Source organism: Lemur catta, chromosome 10 (genome assembly GCF_020740605.2).
Source record: "Lemur catta isolate mLemCat1 chromosome 10, mLemCat1.pri, whole genome shotgun sequence".
NCBI classification, from domain to species: Eukaryota; Metazoa; Chordata; class Mammalia; order Primates; family Lemuridae; genus Lemur; species Lemur catta.
In genome coordinates, this window is record NC_059137.1 from 20,610,763 (window position 1) to 20,627,892 (window position 17,130).

The 17,130-nt window shown below is 51.9% G+C and overlaps 1 protein-coding gene and 1 long non-coding RNA gene across 2 annotated transcripts; both read left to right on the plus strand.

The window, feature by feature from the left end:
- Window positions 1–397: 397 nt before the first annotated feature.
- On the plus strand, window positions 398–3,683 carry LOC123646501. The gene is made up of 3 exons (XR_006737923.1): window positions 398–518; window positions 1,747–1,787; window positions 3,672–3,683. It is a non-coding gene; the product is annotated as an uncharacterized LOC123646501 (long non-coding RNA).
- A 197-nt stretch (window positions 3,684–3,880) lies between these two features.
- On the plus strand, window positions 3,881–16,348 carry LOC123646500 (alpha-1-microglobulin/bikunin precursor). Its single transcript, XM_045563553.1, has 10 exons — window positions 3,881–4,107; window positions 5,411–5,553; window positions 6,899–6,975; window positions 7,958–8,074; window positions 8,550–8,651; window positions 9,429–9,478; window positions 13,754–13,835; window positions 14,810–14,977; window positions 15,301–15,474; window positions 16,186–16,348. The coding sequence occupies exons 1-10, from the start codon at window positions 3,994–3,996 to the stop codon at window positions 16,215–16,217; spliced, it is 1,059 nt and encodes a 352-aa protein (XP_045419509.1). The 5' UTR covers window positions 3,881–3,993; the 3' UTR covers window positions 16,218–16,348.
- The last annotated feature ends 782 nt before the right edge of the window (window positions 16,349–17,130 follow it).

The following is a 17,130-nucleotide window of genomic DNA, read 5'->3' on the forward strand; positions in this document are numbered from 1 at the left end:
GCTTGTGGCATGTCAGAATAGGACTTGGCAGAAAGTAGGAACTTAATAAAGTGATTATTCGGGTTACAGTAGCCTTTGTGGTCTACAGCAAGTGGGCCCAATTCTGGTTTCCCAGCAGAATCCCCCAGGGAACTACTTTTTTAAAAGGGCCCCAAGCAAGCATCAGGCTCCCCAGCGGGGTAGGGACGGGCAAGGCAGAGGCTGAATGTTTTACACTCACCACGGGATTTGAAGCAGGCTTGGGGTTAGGAAAGGCTGGCTTCTAGCCCTGGTTGTACCATTCGGGCTCTGTACGGAGCAAGCTGAGCAAACCCCGGTGGTGTTTCTGGAAGTTCTCTGCTGCCCCCTGCTGGACACTGGAAGCTCGCGCCTTCTCGGTGCACTTGCAGCTGTGCATGGAGCCCTCAGCGGCCACACGTGTGACGCCAAGTGCCTATAACAGCGGTCCCTCGAGTGTATGCACTTGGGGAGCATTTGCACACGTGCCCCTCATTCAGTTCTTATTTCAGTCCCGTCCGGTGAGTGCATATTACCCCCATTTGGAGGTTTGGGCATAGAAGCTGAGGCCAGGGAGGGAAAGGGCTGCCCCTTGGTGGCCCAGCAAGTCACAAGGACTGGTCAAGGCTCTGGTGGCCTTGCTCTTTAGGACAGGGGTGGAGGAATGAGTAACAAAACCTCGCAACAGCTGGTCATGGAGTCCTGGGTGCTGCCCACCTCCAGCTTTGCCGGGGGGTGCAGAGCGGCCAGGCTGTGGCTCCAGGCACTGAGGTGAGGCCTCCTGTCAGGGAGGAAGGTCACCCGCCTCTCCACCGTGAGCAGAGGAAGACCAACCTTGACCGTGCCCTCTGGTCTGAGTTCCAGCCCCTGCCCTTGACTCCCTGCTGGTCCAGTCGCTGGGTCCTAGTGCCTGGACTCTTCCTGCTTCCTGGACAACCTCCTAGGGACTGGCTTTCCCAGTTCCGCTGCCTCCTGATTGACCTCTCTGGGGCACAAATCAGTGGAATGCCTGGGCACTGGGGTCAGGCCTGCCTGGCCCCCAGCGTGGCCACGAGCTGGGTGATCTTGAACAAGTCCCATCTTCTCCCTGAGCCCCAGTGTGTGCATCTGGAAGTTGAGGCCTCTGTTCCCTACTGCACGGGGCACCTGAGGCCCAGTGGCCCCCTGCGCAGTGGCTCTCCCTCCCCTCGCAGTGGCTCCAGAACCTGCCCGATTCCTGCGGACTCTTAGGGCTCTGGGCCCCCTAGGAGGGCAGAAGCCGCAGAGCCTCCTCCTCCCACCCTGACAGCCAGAGGGGATGAAGGGTCAGCACCCCTCTGACGCTGCTGGCCTTGCATCCTTGTGGCCCGGGGTTAATTTTTACAAAGCAGCCAAAGGTCCAGGTGGCCTTTGCCAGCATTGGCTGTTTGCTCTGGTTAATAATCTCAGGAGCACAAACATTCCTGGGGGCAGGAGAGATCAGCACCCTAGACCCCTCCTCTGGGCCTCTCCCCACCCTCAGGAGAGGCCGTGGGTCTAATGCACAGCCCTGTCCAAGGGGGGCTGGGATGGGAGCTTGCTCCCCGCTGTGTGCCGCAGGCTTCCCACCTGGACCACGGGTTGATGACCCTAATCATGCACACCTGCCGTGAAGGTCGGACGCACTGTGTTGGTACACCCTAAGCAATCTTAGCTGGATGGCTTTATTTCTATTAATGGTTTATTATTATTTATTTATTCCTTTTTTTAAACAAAAATTTCTTATGCCAGGCCTAGTTTCTCCAAAGACAGACACCCGAGTCATCACACAGGTAAGGCAGTGGACAGTTTACACAGCACTTCCGCACACATTGTCTCCCTTGCCCTCTTGGCAGACAGAACAGGGACTGTTATCTTCAGTTTGCAGATTAGGAAAGTGAGCTTCAGAGGGCCAAAGCCATCCCAGGGTCACGCAGAGCCGGAGAGGTCAGGGTTTTTGGCTTCCAGTTCTATACCTTCCCTATTAATTCAGACCACCTGTTTGCTACCATCATAAACAGAACCATAAAAAACTGAGAAGTTTGTGAATATGAGGGACGATAACTGTCCCAGAAAGCTAAACCAAGGCAGGTGTACCGCGGCTGTGAGCTTCCTGGCAGCCAAAGCAAGAAGAAAATACAATTGGTGGCCGAGCTGTCAATAAGGGGGTGAAGGAAACACACCCACTTGTTATGAATAGAGGCATACTTGTTCTGAGGGCCAGTGTAAGAGGGCTGTGCTGCCTGGACCTTACAGAAGGGACACGACCCACCCTTTGTTCGTGCACTGGCTATGTGGGGGGAGCTACCCGGTTCTCACGTGAGCAGGGGCCTTGTTAGAACCACCTGCCTAAAGGGGTCATTCCCAGCTCTCGCGGGGAGGCTGGTGTGCGGGATGTTCCATACCAAGAGCAGGAAGTAAGGACAGCAGCCTGGACCACGGGAGAACGAACTCCACAGAGATGGCCCAGTGGTACCTCTGGCAAGAGTTTGAGCTTTGGAGACAAACAGAACTCGGTTCCATTCTCCTTTAGAATTTTGCATTTAAGGACCACCATGTTAGTTTCCCAGGGCGGCCATAGCAAACTAAGTGGCTTGAAACAACAGAAATGTGTTCTGTCACGGTACCGGAGGGCAGACGTCTGAGACCAAGCCGTCAGCAGAGCCAGGCTTCCTTTGAAAGCTCCGGGGAAATGTCCTTTCCTGCCTCTTGCTACCCTGTGGGCCGCCATTCATCCTTGGTGGTCCCTGACGTGCAGCTTCCTCGCTCCAATCTCTGCCTCGGCCCTCACACGCCATCTTCCCTGGGCAGCTCTCTGGGTCTGCGTCCCCCTCTCTGTTCTCTCGTAAAGATACCGGTCACTGGAGGTAGGACCCCCTGTCACCCAGTACAACCTCATCTTAACTAACCGCATCTGCAATAAGGCCACATTCCGTGGTTCTGGGTGGACGTGGATTTGGAGAAGACACTGTTCCGCTCACTCCAGACCCACTCAGCTCTTGGTGAGCGCTTTGCAAGCGTTGGCTCCTTTGACCCTGGTGGCAATGCGAGGGACCAGGAACTACTGCCATCTCCATTTACAGCTGAGGAAACTGAGGCACCAGGAGGTAAAGTGACCTGCCCGAGGTCACACAGCAGTGAGATCCACAGCTGGCTGTCTGGCTCCCCAAATGCCGCCTTTCCCAGCAACTCCACTTCCCAGCGGAGGGACCCGGGCAAGTCACTTCCCTCCTTGGAGACTCAAATCCTCTGTCTATAAAGGGGATAAATAGCACCTACTTCATGAGGTTGCCGTGGGGATTCCGTTCAATCCTGGGGCGTGTGTGATGTGCTTGGCACCGAGCCAGCACGAAGCCAGCGCTCAGTGTGTGGAAGCTGTGATAGTAATTCTCATCATCATCATTTCTCTATTACTTGCAAAGGCCAGGGGAAGCTGGAGGGTCAGAGAAGGAACTCGGGGGACAGGACGCCTGGGTTCTACTCTTGGCTCCGCCATAGACTGCCCTGTGGTCTCTGGTACCTCACTTCCTCTTTCTGGGCCTCAGTCCTCTCATGCGAGAAGTGGGCCCAGCTGGGCTCAATCTGCTAGGCACGGGGGCGTGAGGCCCGGGTGGAATGAGCCAGCGTGAAAGGCCAGGTGCTACCCATCTCAGCCTCCTTGTGTGCCCTCGTGACAGGGGGGGAGCCCGTGGAGGAGCCTTTCTGGGGGCTGAGCCCAGCCCTGGCCCACCCGGGCCCCACTGTGTGTGGCCAACGCCTCTTCTGAAACAGCCACCCTGACTTCTTGGTCCCGTGGACCCTGGCAGGCTACAGGGATCGATCAGAGCTGGACTTTGGGCCCTGATTGGCCCCAGCTGAAAGGGCAAACACCAAGGTCACTTACGAGCCACAGGCCCCTGCCCCAGTCTCAGTTCACAGCTGCCCTGGGCAGGGAGGTGGTGGCCCCTCTGCTGTCAGACCGAGCCCCGAGAGACGCCTGAGGCAGAAGAGCCCGGAGCCATGCGGAGCCCTGGGGCCCTGCTCCTGCTGCTGGCCGCCTGCCTGGCCGCGAGTGCTGACCCCGCACCGCCGCCCGACGACATCCGAGTGCAGGAAAACTTCAATGTCTCTTGGGTAAGGCTGGCCTCGCTGGTGGTGGCTGTGGTGGCGGGGCGCCCAAAGAGCTGGGCCTTGCTGGGCAAGTCCGGCTTGTCTCGGGATCTCAGTCCCCAAAGGCCCTTCCTGCTCAGACTGTCTGGGATTCTGGGGTTCTTCGAAGCTACAGCCATCCATCTGCCATTCTATGGGACTCTCTCAGCTGACATTCTTTGAGTAAAACGTCACATTTCTATGGTCCTCGTGGGCTCCAAGGGGAGTCCTTGCTTTGATGGGAACCCACCCCAGAGAGGGCTTTGTCCTGCTGGCCGCCCCCCTGCAGCCCCCACACGGGCACCTGGCTTCCCGTGAATGTCCCTGCTCACCCCTCTCCCACCTTGCATTCTCTAGCCACCCGCCTCTCCCTGCGGCCTGTCTCTGGTAGCTCACCCTGCGCCCTCTGCTCAGGGCCAGGCCCGGCTGTGGACAGAGACCTGGGGCGGCACGGGGTGCCCAGTGGCTTTGAGGCTGGGATGTGGGCTTATGGGAAGGAGAGCAGAACAGAGATTGGGGCGGGGGGTGCACAACCTTGGGCACGGGGTGAGCCCAGAGCAGGCCATGGTGCTGTGGGTGTGGGGTCCCAGAGCCGCCCCCAGCCCCAGCTCTGCCCTGCCTGACTCACAGGGTAGCCTGGAGCAGGACCTCCCCACCCGGGGCTCAGGTTCCACATCTGGGTGAGGAGCTCTCAGACCCTTCTAGCTGTGGCGTCGCGTGGATTTTGTTGACTTGCAGGGATGAGAAGTGTTGCGGGCACAGGGGCAGTGAGGAACAGGGCCTTGTGGTGGTCTGGGATGGCGTGTTGGCCCTGGTGTGTTGGCCCGTCCTGCAGGAGCGCGAGGGCTCTTTCAGCTCTCCGGTGCGCTGTCAAAAGGAAGAGGCAGCAGGCCTGTCCTGAATGGCTCCACCATGTTCATTAAACTTTTGAGATACTTCCAAATGCGGGGCTGCGGGCTGCCTTGTGAGGTGGTGAGCAGCCCATCACCAGAGGAGTATAAGACAGGACTCCAGCACTTCGGGAGCAGTGGTTGGTGGGATTTGGACAGATCCCACATCTCAGTGGAGCGAGGCCCTCTGTGGGCCACCTTCCTTCTTAAGCTCGCTGTGATGCCTGCAACTCCCCCTTAGGGCTCTGTCCTCCCTGGAGGCTATACAGCCTCCAGGTAGCCAGGAGACACTAGCACTTAGAAGGGTCTATTATGGGTTGGGGGGGGGACCAGACATCAGCCAAGTCTTTGAGGGCCGAGGCAAACCCAGACCCCCAGGCCTCGTGGCTGCCTCCTAGATCTACGGGAAATGGTACAACCTGGCCATCGGCTCCACCTGCCCGTGGCTGAAGAAGATCAAGGACCGGCTGAGCATAAGCACGCTGGTGCTGGGAGAGGGGGCGACAGAGGCGGAGGTCAGCATGACCAGCACTCAGTGGCGGTGAGTGGAACCGGAACCGGAGCCCCCACCCTCCCTGCCCATCCTGGAAAGTGACCGATCTCTGCTTCCAGCCGGGACCTTGCCCCTGAGCCGCAGTCCCCTCTACTGTCTTCCGCAAGGACGGCCCTTTCTAGGGTCCTGTCCACACCTCAAGGGCAACGCCCCGACACGGAGTCTGTTTTGCAACCTGCTCCTCCGAGTTGGGCAATCCTTAGACCAGATGGGCACTTCTACCCCAAGGATCCAACCTAGGAAATGGACTCCTCTTTAATCTTTCCCCACTTCTAATCTTGAACATTCACCCAATCCATTCTTCACCCAGCAACCAGAAAGACCTTTTGAAAACTCAAACCTGCTCAAGACCCTTCCATGGCTCCCCATTGCCCTGGGAGTAAGATTCAAACCTTTTGACTTGGCCTTCCAGGCCACTCCCTGCCCCACGCTCTCCCACGTGCTCTGAGACACCTCCAAGCAGATCTTCTTTCAGTTCCTGAAACCCTCCAGCCTCTCACACTTCCGGGCCTTTGCACCTGGATGTTCCTTCTGCTTGGAACACCTCTCCCTACTGCCCTGGGCTAATTCCTGTCAACTCAGGTTCCATGTCACCTCCTCCAGGAAGCCCTCCTGGGCCCCCAGGTTCGGGTTACGTGCCCTTCCTTGTGCTCTGAGAGCACCTTGTGCTTCCCTCCATGTGGCACTTGTCACATTGTTTGCATCTGCCTTTGGCTGGCCTGCCTGCCCCATGCCATCATGAGCTCTGTGAGGGGATGAGGTCTGTCTCGCTCTCCTATGTGTCCCAGGCATGTAGCACAGGGCTTGGCACAGTAAATGTTCACTGGATGAATAGTAACCACTGTAACAATTTTAGCAAATAGGGGGATAAGAGCGTACTCTCAGCTCTTTTCATACAGTATCTCATTTGATCCTCACGACAACCATGTGAGGTAGAAATTATCATTACCCCCATTTCATAGATGAGGAAACCGGGGCAAGAGCGACACAGAATGAGAAATAAATCAGTGCATTAATTCATCACCCCAACTGCCCGTGCATCGGCATAACGTGCACATTTGATTAAGGAAGGTGGTTTTGGCGCTGGCATTGCCAAGAGGATGGCATAGACAGTGGCTTTCTCCCTATCCCTCTGTTCCCTCATATGTAAAGTGGGAGTCTCTCGGGGCTAGTGTGAGGATTAAACAAGATACTTGGAAATATTAATTTCCAAATTAAAAACCAAAGAAAAACCAAAAAATAACCAAGGCTAGAAAGAGCCCTGCAGAAGGGTAGGGTCTCAGGACCATGGTCTCCACCGGAAGTTACTTTCTTTTGGTTTCTTCGTTTCCAGGAAAGGTGTCTGTGAGGAGATCTCCGGGGCTTATGAGAAAACAAGCACCGAAGGGAAGTTTCTCTATCACAAGCCCCGTAAGTAGGGTGGAAGGAGACGCCCGCGTTGTCTTGATGCCCTCGGCTCTCTGCTTCTATAGCCTTTCCTCCTATTCTGCTGAGATGTCATCTGGCCTTCCCCTAAACAACAGCTCCTCCTCTTCCTCCTTCTCTTTCTTCTCCCTCCTCCCTCTTCCTCTTCCTTGTCCCTCCTTCCTCTTCCTCCTCCCTCCTTCCTCTTCCTCCTCCCTCCCTTTCTTCCTCCTCCTCTTCCTCTTCCCTCCTCCTCTTCCTCCTCCCTCTTCTTCTTCCTCTTCTTCCTCCACCTCCGCCTCCTCCCTCTCCCTCTCCCCCTTCTTCACCCTCCCCAACCCCCCCCCCCCACTGGCTCCAGCACACACACCCAGAATACGGTGATGGCGGCCACCTCACCAGTCTTCATGTCTTGTTAGGCATCTGCAATCAGCTGGTAAAAATGGACTGAGCATCTACCACATACTGTGTGCATGGTACTAAGTGAGAGAGGCATTTGGACATGAATTTATTCATTAATTCAGCACATGTTTATCAAATATGTTCTGTGTGCCAAATAATTGTGTTAGGGCTGAGTATATGAATGTTTGGCTAGATGGATGGATGGACCAAAAAAATGAATGATTGAACAAAAATGATTGGTAAATGGATATATGTGTGGATGAACAAGTTAATCAGTTATCTAATAGATAAATTGGTGGAGTGACAGGGGAAAGAAGGGAGGGAGGGAGATGGAGAGACGGATTGATGTATGCAGGGCATGGATGGATAGAATGATGGTGGATCAATTAATGATGAATATATGGAGGAGACCAATAGGTAGAGAGAGAGAGACTGAAGATGGATGAATTGATAAATGGTTATGCGGGAGGGATGGGTGGAGAGATGATGGATGAAGGAATGACGATGGGTGAGTAGGTGACGGATCTCCAGTTGGAAGAGCCTTCAGGCCACTGATGCCTTTGGTCTGCCCGCATGCCCCATGCAGAATGGGGTGCAACCATGGAGTCCTACGTGGCCCACACCAACTATGATGAGTATGCCATCTTTCTGACGAAGAAATTCAGCCGCCGCCACGGGCCCTCCATCTCTGCCAAGCTCTATGGTAACATCCTATAACGAGACGAGCCCGTCAGAGCTGGGGGTGGGAGAGGACCGCTGATCTAGGCACAGTGGAGTGGACAGGAGCAGGGACCTTTGCTTTTTCCTCCGGACAAAGCTCCAATTAGGAGAAAGGTGCAAGCATTGACTCTCCCTGGAGGAGGTAGAGCTCAGTCTCCCATCTGAGGTAGAATCCTCTTTTTTGATCTCTAAAATTCCATACCCAGAGAATTCCAGAGCCTCCAGGCCCTTATAGGAAGCAGTGGGAAGAGCTCCGTGTGGGGACGCCTGGGTGGGAGCCTGGGAGGGACCCCTCTTCCTCACTGGGAGCCTGTCTTTCCGGAAGTGTATCAAGGAGATTGAACTGAGTGAGCAGTTTTCAAATTTCCCCAAATGCAAATCACGGGGCAAAGGCATCTCAGGCCCTGCCAGCCTAGGTACCTGGTGTTCTAGGAGTCTCCTCTGCCTCCCACTTGCAGGGCGGGAGCGGCAGCTGAGGGACAGCCTCCTGCAGGACTTCAGAGCGGTCGCCCAGGGTGTGGGCATCCCTGACGACTCCATCTTCATCATGGCCGACAAAGGTACGTGGCACCCGCCCCACCTCAAATTTCTGTCCCCTCCTCATCCTTGATGGCCCCCAGAGACTATCCCAGCCCCTGGGGCTTTACTGTCACCCTCTGAGATAAACAAGGGACCACAGACCCCATCCCCTCTTTACAGAGGATCGGGAAGCCACTGGAATTGCTCCAAGTGTCACAGCTCATACCTGGCAGAGCCGGGACTAGAACCAATTCAGTGTTCACTTTATTGCCACGTGTCTCAGGGAGGTTGTGTTTGGAATCCGCAGGTACCTCTTAGGAGGCAACAGAGTGTTGGGGTTAAGAGCATGTGCTCTGGACTCAGAGCTCCTGGGTTCAAACTTAGCTGCGTGGCTGCTGGCTGGTCAATGTCTCAGAGCCTCATCTCCCTCATCTGTAAAATGGGGCCAATAATGCCTCCCTTATGAGTTGCTATGAGGAGTCAGTGAGACACAGGCAGCCATTATGTGCAACAGCATGGTGCATAGTAAGTGCTCAATAAATGTGAGCTGTTGCTGTTCCTATGATGATGCAGAAGAAATGATGCTTGTGGGGTGGGGTGGGGTGGACAGATGGTAGTGATGGTGCAGCCATCAGTCTGTTGCTTTTCCAGTGAATGTCCCTGAGCAAGTCATGTGGACAGGGCCATTCATGAAGTGGCTAATGGACAAGACAGTTCCCGGCACAGTGCCCACCTGGCACTGCAAAAGAAATCCGGGACTAGGCTTGCCCCAGAGCCTGGTCGTCTTCCTCACTCCTCCCTCCTGTCCTCTGACCTAGGTGAATGTGTGCCCGGAGAGCAGCGAGAACCAGAGCCCGCCCCACTCTCGGTGAGTACCTCAGCCCCAGCCCAGGCGCTCTGCACACTGGGTTTCGGCCGGCCTTGCTCACTGAGAGGGCATGAGCGAAGGCAGTGTTGGGCGTGAGTGGTGAAGTCACACCCACCTGCACTCAATCTTAATTCTGCCACTTTGGCTAGTTGCCGCCCTGTTGGGACCTCACTTTTCTCATCTGTGAAATGGGATAATTACACTTACCTTCCGGGGTTGTGCTAGAATTCAATGACATGCAGAAAAGCTTTTAGCATAGTGCCTAAAAAATCCCTAAAAGAAGTAAAACTCTTGATAATGAAATGACAATACTCAATACATGAAAATAAAGTCAATTAATTTCCCTAAAGAACAGCAAACTGAGAACAAGCAGCTTCTCAAATCATCTCCTTCCTCTCCTATGCTGCCTTCTGATTTTTTTAGGCTTCCTTACTCTTTTATTTTCCTGCCTTTAGCCATATTGTTTAAACCTTCTTTGTTCTTTTTGCTCTGATTATTTGGAAGTTACATATCCTAGTTTATTGTACTGATGTGTGTATGTATGTGTGCATATATCTGTGTCTGTGTATGTATTTGTATATGTAAACATGTAATATTTAGAAACCATCTCAAAAATTGAAAAAAAGACAAAATGTCCTTATTCCTACATAGAACTAACACTGTTAACGTAGTATATATTTGCTCCTATATTTTCAAAGGAAAATGACCATTGATTTTTATAAAACTAATATATGCTTATTATAAAGAATTAAAGCAATACAGAAAAGTATATAGATAAATAAATTTTTTTTAAAAAAAAAATCCCACCACCACCTCAAAGCTACCAACATTCACATCATTCCAGGAATCTTGGCATGTAGATGTGTGGATAAAAGGATATACAGAAAAAAAGGGTAAATGGCGCCCTTTAGGGAAGACAGTCTACAAAAGGGACCGACCTCGGAGGGCTGACCTCTGACAGCAGCACTTCCTGCAGCTGAAGTCCATTGCTGAGGGGAAATCTCGGCGGTTTATGACAGTGTCCACCCAGCTGGGCTCCTCCTTTTGTTCAGGTTATTTATTTTTGTACTCGTTTCCAAGGTGGTTTGGGTAGTTTCTGTACCAGTTCTCTTTAGCTTGCCCCTGTTTAGTCTAGACTGTTCGGATACGGTGGGGAGGGGGTGTCATTTACTCCTTGGCCCTCTTCCCACCAAATTTGAGCCTAATCCCACCTCTTCCCCCAACCCCATCCTCCTTTAGTATAAGGTCTGCATATTTTGTGTTCATCCACCTTTCTGAAGTCCAAGAGGATGGTGGAGGGGGACGGGTGAAAAGCTGCCCCCAGGTGCACCATGTGGGTCCCGATACCCCATGTATTAATTTCCTAGGGCTGCCATAACAAAGTTCCACAAACTGAGGGTTTAAACCACATAAATTTATTATCTCACAGTTCTGGAGGCCAGAAGTCCAAGATGAAGGTATTGGAAGGGTTGGTTCCCTTTGAGGGCTATGAGAAAGACTCCATTCCATACCTCTCGCCTAGCGGTTTGCTGGCAGTCTTTGGTGTTCCTTGGCTTGTAGAGTCATCACCCCAACCACTACCTTCATCTCCACATGGTGTTCTCAATGTGTGCGTGTCTCTGCGTACAAATTTCGTTAACACCACTCATATTGGATTAGGGCCCACCCTAATGACCTCATCTTAATTACATTTACAACAACCCTATTTCAAAAAAAGGTCACATTCTGAAGTATTGGGGGTTATGACTCCAGTATATGAATTTTGGGGGGACACAATTCAGTTCATAACATTATCCCTCTGCTTCTCTTTTGAAGGACTGCTAAGTATTCTATATAAGGCTCATAATCTGTTTGAGGATGTTGTGAGGTACATTTGTCCCACGGCAACACATCCTTCAACTAGATCGTGTAGCCCTAGAACCTTCACTTCCATTAGACTTGAACTCTAATCCATTTTCCTTTTTTTACTCTTTCTACCCAGAAGCCATTTTTACTACTCCTCTGTCAGGAAAGGAAAAGATAGGGTGCCCCTTAATTTTCTTCCCTCTGGATTTGGAAGTAGTAGGAAGAATTATAAATCTGATGACATTACCAGTCCTGGAGGTTGGAGAGTACAGCTAACAGTTAAGGGCTACACCCTGCCGAACCATTCTGTTAGGTCCAGAATGTTTTGTTTCTTTTCTTGATTGCCAGTTTTAAAATTTTTGGCTATAAATTATGCCCCTTTCTTTGTATGAGTGATATTGATGACAGTTTGGGAGCTGTGTTTTTAAAATAATTTTTTGCTATGTTAGGTATTGGGGAGAGAATTTTTTTTTTCTAGAGACAGGGTCTTGCTCTGTCACCCAGGCCGGAGTGTAGTGGCACGATCATAGCTCACTGCAGCCTCAAACTCCTGGGCTCAGGCGATCCTCCTGCCTCAGCTTCCCAAGTATCTGGGATTATAGGCATGAGCTTGGGAAGAGAACTTTTGAGATGGCATCTGCCATCTTAATCCAGATGTCAACAAAATCTATATTTCTTTATCAATGTCAAGAATGAAATAACTGACTCCTCTTGCACAAGACAGAAACATAGCACACCTATATTTGTTTCTTACTGTTTATTTTAATCCTTTCAGGTTTCTCACATGCCTGTTTTTGTGGATATGATCTGACATTATTTACATTTTCTACATTTTTAAAAAGAATTTGAAAATATTTACATTAAATTGCATGACTATTTTAACAATTATTTGTTACTCAACTCTATATTTTATTGGCTTTATAGCTTACTGCCATTTCTTTGCTCTAAGATCTTCCATGTCTGGCATTTAGATTCCCTTCTCAATTGGTGGGAATGTGTCTACAAGTAGTTTTTTCAGGAGAGATACATGAGTGGCAAACTTCTAGACCCTTGCGTGACTGAGAATGTCTTTCTGTGGTTATATCATATGGTCAATAGCTTGGATGAGTGAAGGATCCCTTTTCCCTCATTACCCTCAGAATATTGCTCAGGGGCTTCTGTGTCAAATGCTGCCATTTACTCCGAGGGCCATCAGGCTCTTTACCCTTTGTCCCTAGGAATGTCCAAGAAGGAGCTCTTCATTAATTTTTTTGATTTCCCTTTCCCTTATAATTGGGCAACTCAGGTCTTTCTTCAACTCAGAAAAGTTTTCTTCTATTATTTCTATATTGATTGCCTCTCCTTTTGGAATCCCCAGTATGTGGATTATTTCCTATAGTATCTAAGCTACAGTTTATTATCTCTACTATATGGTTAAATTGAACATCTTTTCTATGTCCAATAATTTTCTTCTTCTACATATTCATTTCCATCACTGTGGGCTTTAGTTACATTGGTGCCTATCATATTGAATTTCACTGATGGTTTAAATATTCTCCTGTTTCTTTCTGTCATCCTGTGTTTAGTGGGGATATTTCTTCAGCTCAGGCTAATTCTTCTGAGGAGCGGCATCATTTAACTTGTCCCACAACTTGTCCCTGTTCCTCCACCCTCACCAAGGAAGATGTATATGTCATCAGCTTGAGATGAGTCTGGCAGAGAGTGGGAGTCCCTGGCAGTTTTGACAGTTTTCAGTTGCACTTCAAAAGCAGAAAGGAAAGTTTAAGTTTACTTTAGTTCTATCATTTCAGGTTCCAGGTCTTACCTGTGGACAGGATGGCTACCTGGTGTCCAGCAGTTCCCTCCTTATGCCTTCTTTAATTGCCCTGGGATCCTGCCTCAGGGCCCCCTACACCCAGAGACCCTCTTGACAGCTTTGGTAGCCTTCCCTGTGCCGCAGTCCCCACTACCATAGCCAAGAGTTAGGGTCAGTCTTGAGGTCCCTTCGTTCTCTCTGGATGGATTTTTTTCCTTTGCAAGCAGTTAGTGATGGTCTGTTCAGCCCTTCCTGCAAATCAGTTGCACCCACACTCTGTCATGCAAAAATGCCTTCACATTTCTAGCATGGGAATGCTATTTTCCCCTGATTTCCAACTCTAGGGGAGATCCTTTTCCATTATCATATTTCTTCAGGCACTTCAACTGGAAGTTGGATATGGGGGTATTATTAAACCTCATGGTTCTGATTTTCACTTCAGACCAGAAATCTATCTTTTGATGCCCATTCTGGAATTCAGGTTGATGATTTTGGGAACAGTCCGTTAGCCAGTCCAGTAGCCGTGCTTGTATCTATACCCTGATTCCCAAAGCAAATGGTTTATTTATATATTCCAGGGGTACAGGTGAGCAATGGTAACAAGGTATCTCAACAGCTTCTTTTCTCCCCCCCAGAGGGCCCGGCGGGCTGTGCTACCTCAAGAAGATGAAGGATCAGGGGCTGGGCAACAACTAACTAACGTCATCAAGAAAGAAGGTAGGGACCACCTGCCTTTTCAACCTTTCTGCCATGCTCCGGAGGAAGGGCCCACGGTTGGCTCACCCTAGATGTTCTTGTCACTGTGAAGTCTCTTTATCTGTTAGAGACTCAAGGGCTGGGCTGAGAAAAGGCAGATCAAGTAGTCTGCACTGTGCTAGGGGTTTAGCTGGGAGAGAGGAGCATAAGGAGGTCCTGGGCTTAGGGACTGTCAGCTCCAGGATGAGAAGCTAGTCCCTGCCCTACCTGGGTGATCGTGTGGCTTCCTGCCCTTGGTTTCCTCATCTAGTCTATGGGGTAACAGCCCGCCAGGCTGACTGTCAGTGCTCTTGTAGGAGCAAGTTGGCACTATCTGCAAACAGCTCCCTCTCCAACACCCTCAGCAAATACTGAACCCTGCTCTTCCCCAGGCCCTGTGCTAAGCTCTGGGGCCATGGAGACAGACCACCCATATCTTGTCTAGTGGGAGAGGAACCCAAGGAAGAACACGATGGGCCCTAATGGGAGGGTCAGCTAAGGGGCTGGGGAGCTCAGAGGATGGAGGGGTCAGGGGGAGTCCATGCTATGTCCAGGTGTCCAGGCATCCAGGTAGTTTTATAGAGGGAGGCATTTCAGGGGCAAGGAACAATGGGAGCAAAGGCGAGGGAGTGGGACTCGGTGAAGGGGTCAGGCTGGCGGCATGGGGGCTGGTGAAGATATCAACTGTCATTACAGAGTTTGGGGGCAGATATGACCAACATGGTGGATGTTGGGTCACTCCCCACGTCACAGAGTGGAATGAGCATTGGTGCTGGAGTCCAACAGATGTGGTTTTGAATTTGCCTCTCTGAGGGTCAGTTTCCTCATCTAGAAAATGAGTTGATAATCCTTTTAGTGTAGGGGTGAAGACTGGATGAGATGACGCATATTAAGTGCCCAGCTGATTATGGGTGCTCGGTACACATGGGGAAGTACCACTGTCTGCCTCTCCCCAGATTCCTGCCAGCTGGGCTACTCGGCAGGTCCCTGCATGGGAATGACAAACAGGTATTTCTACAATGGCACATCCATGGCCTGTGAGGTCTTCCAGTATGGCGGCTGCATGGGCAACGCCAACAACTTCGTCTCAGAGAAGGAGTGTCTGCAGACCTGCCGAACCATAGGCGAGTACGGGCCCCACCTCTGTGAACTCTGCACCCGGTGACCCTGTCCTCCCAATAAACCACCTGCCGACTGAAAAGGTAGCTGAGAGAGGGTTCCCGTGGGGGAACTCCAGGGCAAGTTTGCTGAAATCATAGGAATTCCATATTTGGATATGGAGGGTCCCAGGCAAGTCACTTTTTTCTTGTGGACCTCAGTTTCCCCATCTGTCAAAGAGGGATGAGGTGTTCTAGATGAGCAGGGTCCCCAGGCTCAGCAGTCCCATGTATGCTCAGTCTACGGTTGCAAGGATGACTGACGCTCCATGCCTCTCCCTACCCCACAGCGGCCTGCAATCTTCCCATAGTCCGTGGTCCCTGCCGCGCTTTCCACCACCTCTGGGCATTTGACGCTGTCCAGGGGAAGTGCGTCCAGTTCGTCTATGGGGGCTGCCATGGCAACGGCAATAAGTTCTACTCAGAGAAGGAGTGCAATGAGTACTGCGGCGTCCCTGGTGATGGTAGGAGGCCCTGCGGGGTGCCAGGCAGGCGGGGTCGAGGGGCTGTCAGGGTCTAGGTGGGAGAGCCCTGGTAGGGGCTGGGGGTCTGCAGAGCTGAGTTCTGGACTCTGTACCTGGTGAGCAGCCCATCCATGCTCTGGGCCTCAGCTTCTCCTCTGTGAAATGGGGCCAAACCTGGGGCCCGACCTCACCTGGGACTGGGCACCCAGGGAGGTGTTTTGCCAGGCACAGGTAGAGGGTGTGCAGGGCTGGCTGCGGAGCTGGGCAGAGCAGGCTCGAATTCTGGTGCTGCCACATTTAGGCCAGCCACAATGAGCAAGTGCCAATTTGAGCCTCAGTTTTTTTCTTGTAAAATGGGACAAAGTACCCACTGCCTCCCAGACTGCACAGGACCTCGCATGGAGTCAGTACTCAACTAATGGCAACTGCTATTACTAATGACCATACTGATACAATGAGAACCGTGACGGTGCTCCAGGAAACAGCAGCCATTCAAGATTTCTGTACCTTGAGTTTCTCACTGGAGAATGGCACCTGCTGTAAAAGAGAAAAGGCAAAATATCAGATCCTCCTGTGGAATGCCCTTTGCAGATAGGCCACTCGGCAAGCAGGAGTTTCGGGCCCTGGCTCTAGCTGCCTTCCCTGCCCCGGGAGGCCTCCCCACTCCCCGCATCCTGGGTGTTCCCTCCCTGAGCCTGTCTGTGTCCACAGGGGACGAGGAGCTGCTGCGTATCCCCAGCTGATGTCTGGCCTGTCTGTAAGCCGGAGGGTGGCCGGTGTCTGTCCCAGGGCCCTATGGCAGGCCGGGGCCCTATGGCAGGCCGGGGCCAAGCAACCTGAGTCCAAATAAAACCCAAATTGTAAACTCCTGAAAGTCGGTGTCCTGAGTGTCCATGGTCATCAAAGCATGACGAGGCGGGAGAGAGGGAGCGGGGACAAAGCCGAGGCGGGTGCATGGGTACCCCAGCTTTCCCCAGCAGTGAGAAAGGCAGGTGCTGGGATGTAATAGCCCTGCCTTCAGTACGTGAAATTGCTATGCAAATTATAGAACATAAATCACAGTTCTATTTACTCCACAGTAGTGTGAAATGGGATTGTTCTGCTTTGTTTTAATAAAGCTAGAAGAGAAAGGAAGAAGAAACCCAGGGCACCTGTTTCTGGGAGAGGCTGGGGGTGGTCATCAGTGACCCAGGGTCAGGAGAAATAATTGTGCTTAGTGTGGCCAGCGAGCTCAGGGCACACAGCCCATGAGTGCCTGAAACAGTGCCCCTGTCCTTTGCCGCACAGAATGCCTCTCCAGCGTTTTATTTCGACTGTAGCTCAGTCCCCAGAACCAGCTGCCAGGAGCTGGAAAGCCTCCGCTGTGTCTCTGCATGGCCCCAGGGTGCCGACCCCTGGGACCCCCACTCTGGCCCTTTGTCCTGGAAAGAGAATGTTCATCAGCCTTCCTTTGCACTGTGTCTGGGACAACCAGAGCCAGAAGCCCTTGGTCTGACCTGGCTTCAATCCCCTTGGGAAAGAGAGTAGGTGAGCTGTCTGTCCAGGGCCGCTCCAGGACCACGCTGCTCCAAGGACACAACTGTGAACCTCCGGTTTGTAAATTCACACTGGACTTAAAAACATCTGATTTATTTATTTATCTGAGATAGCATCTCG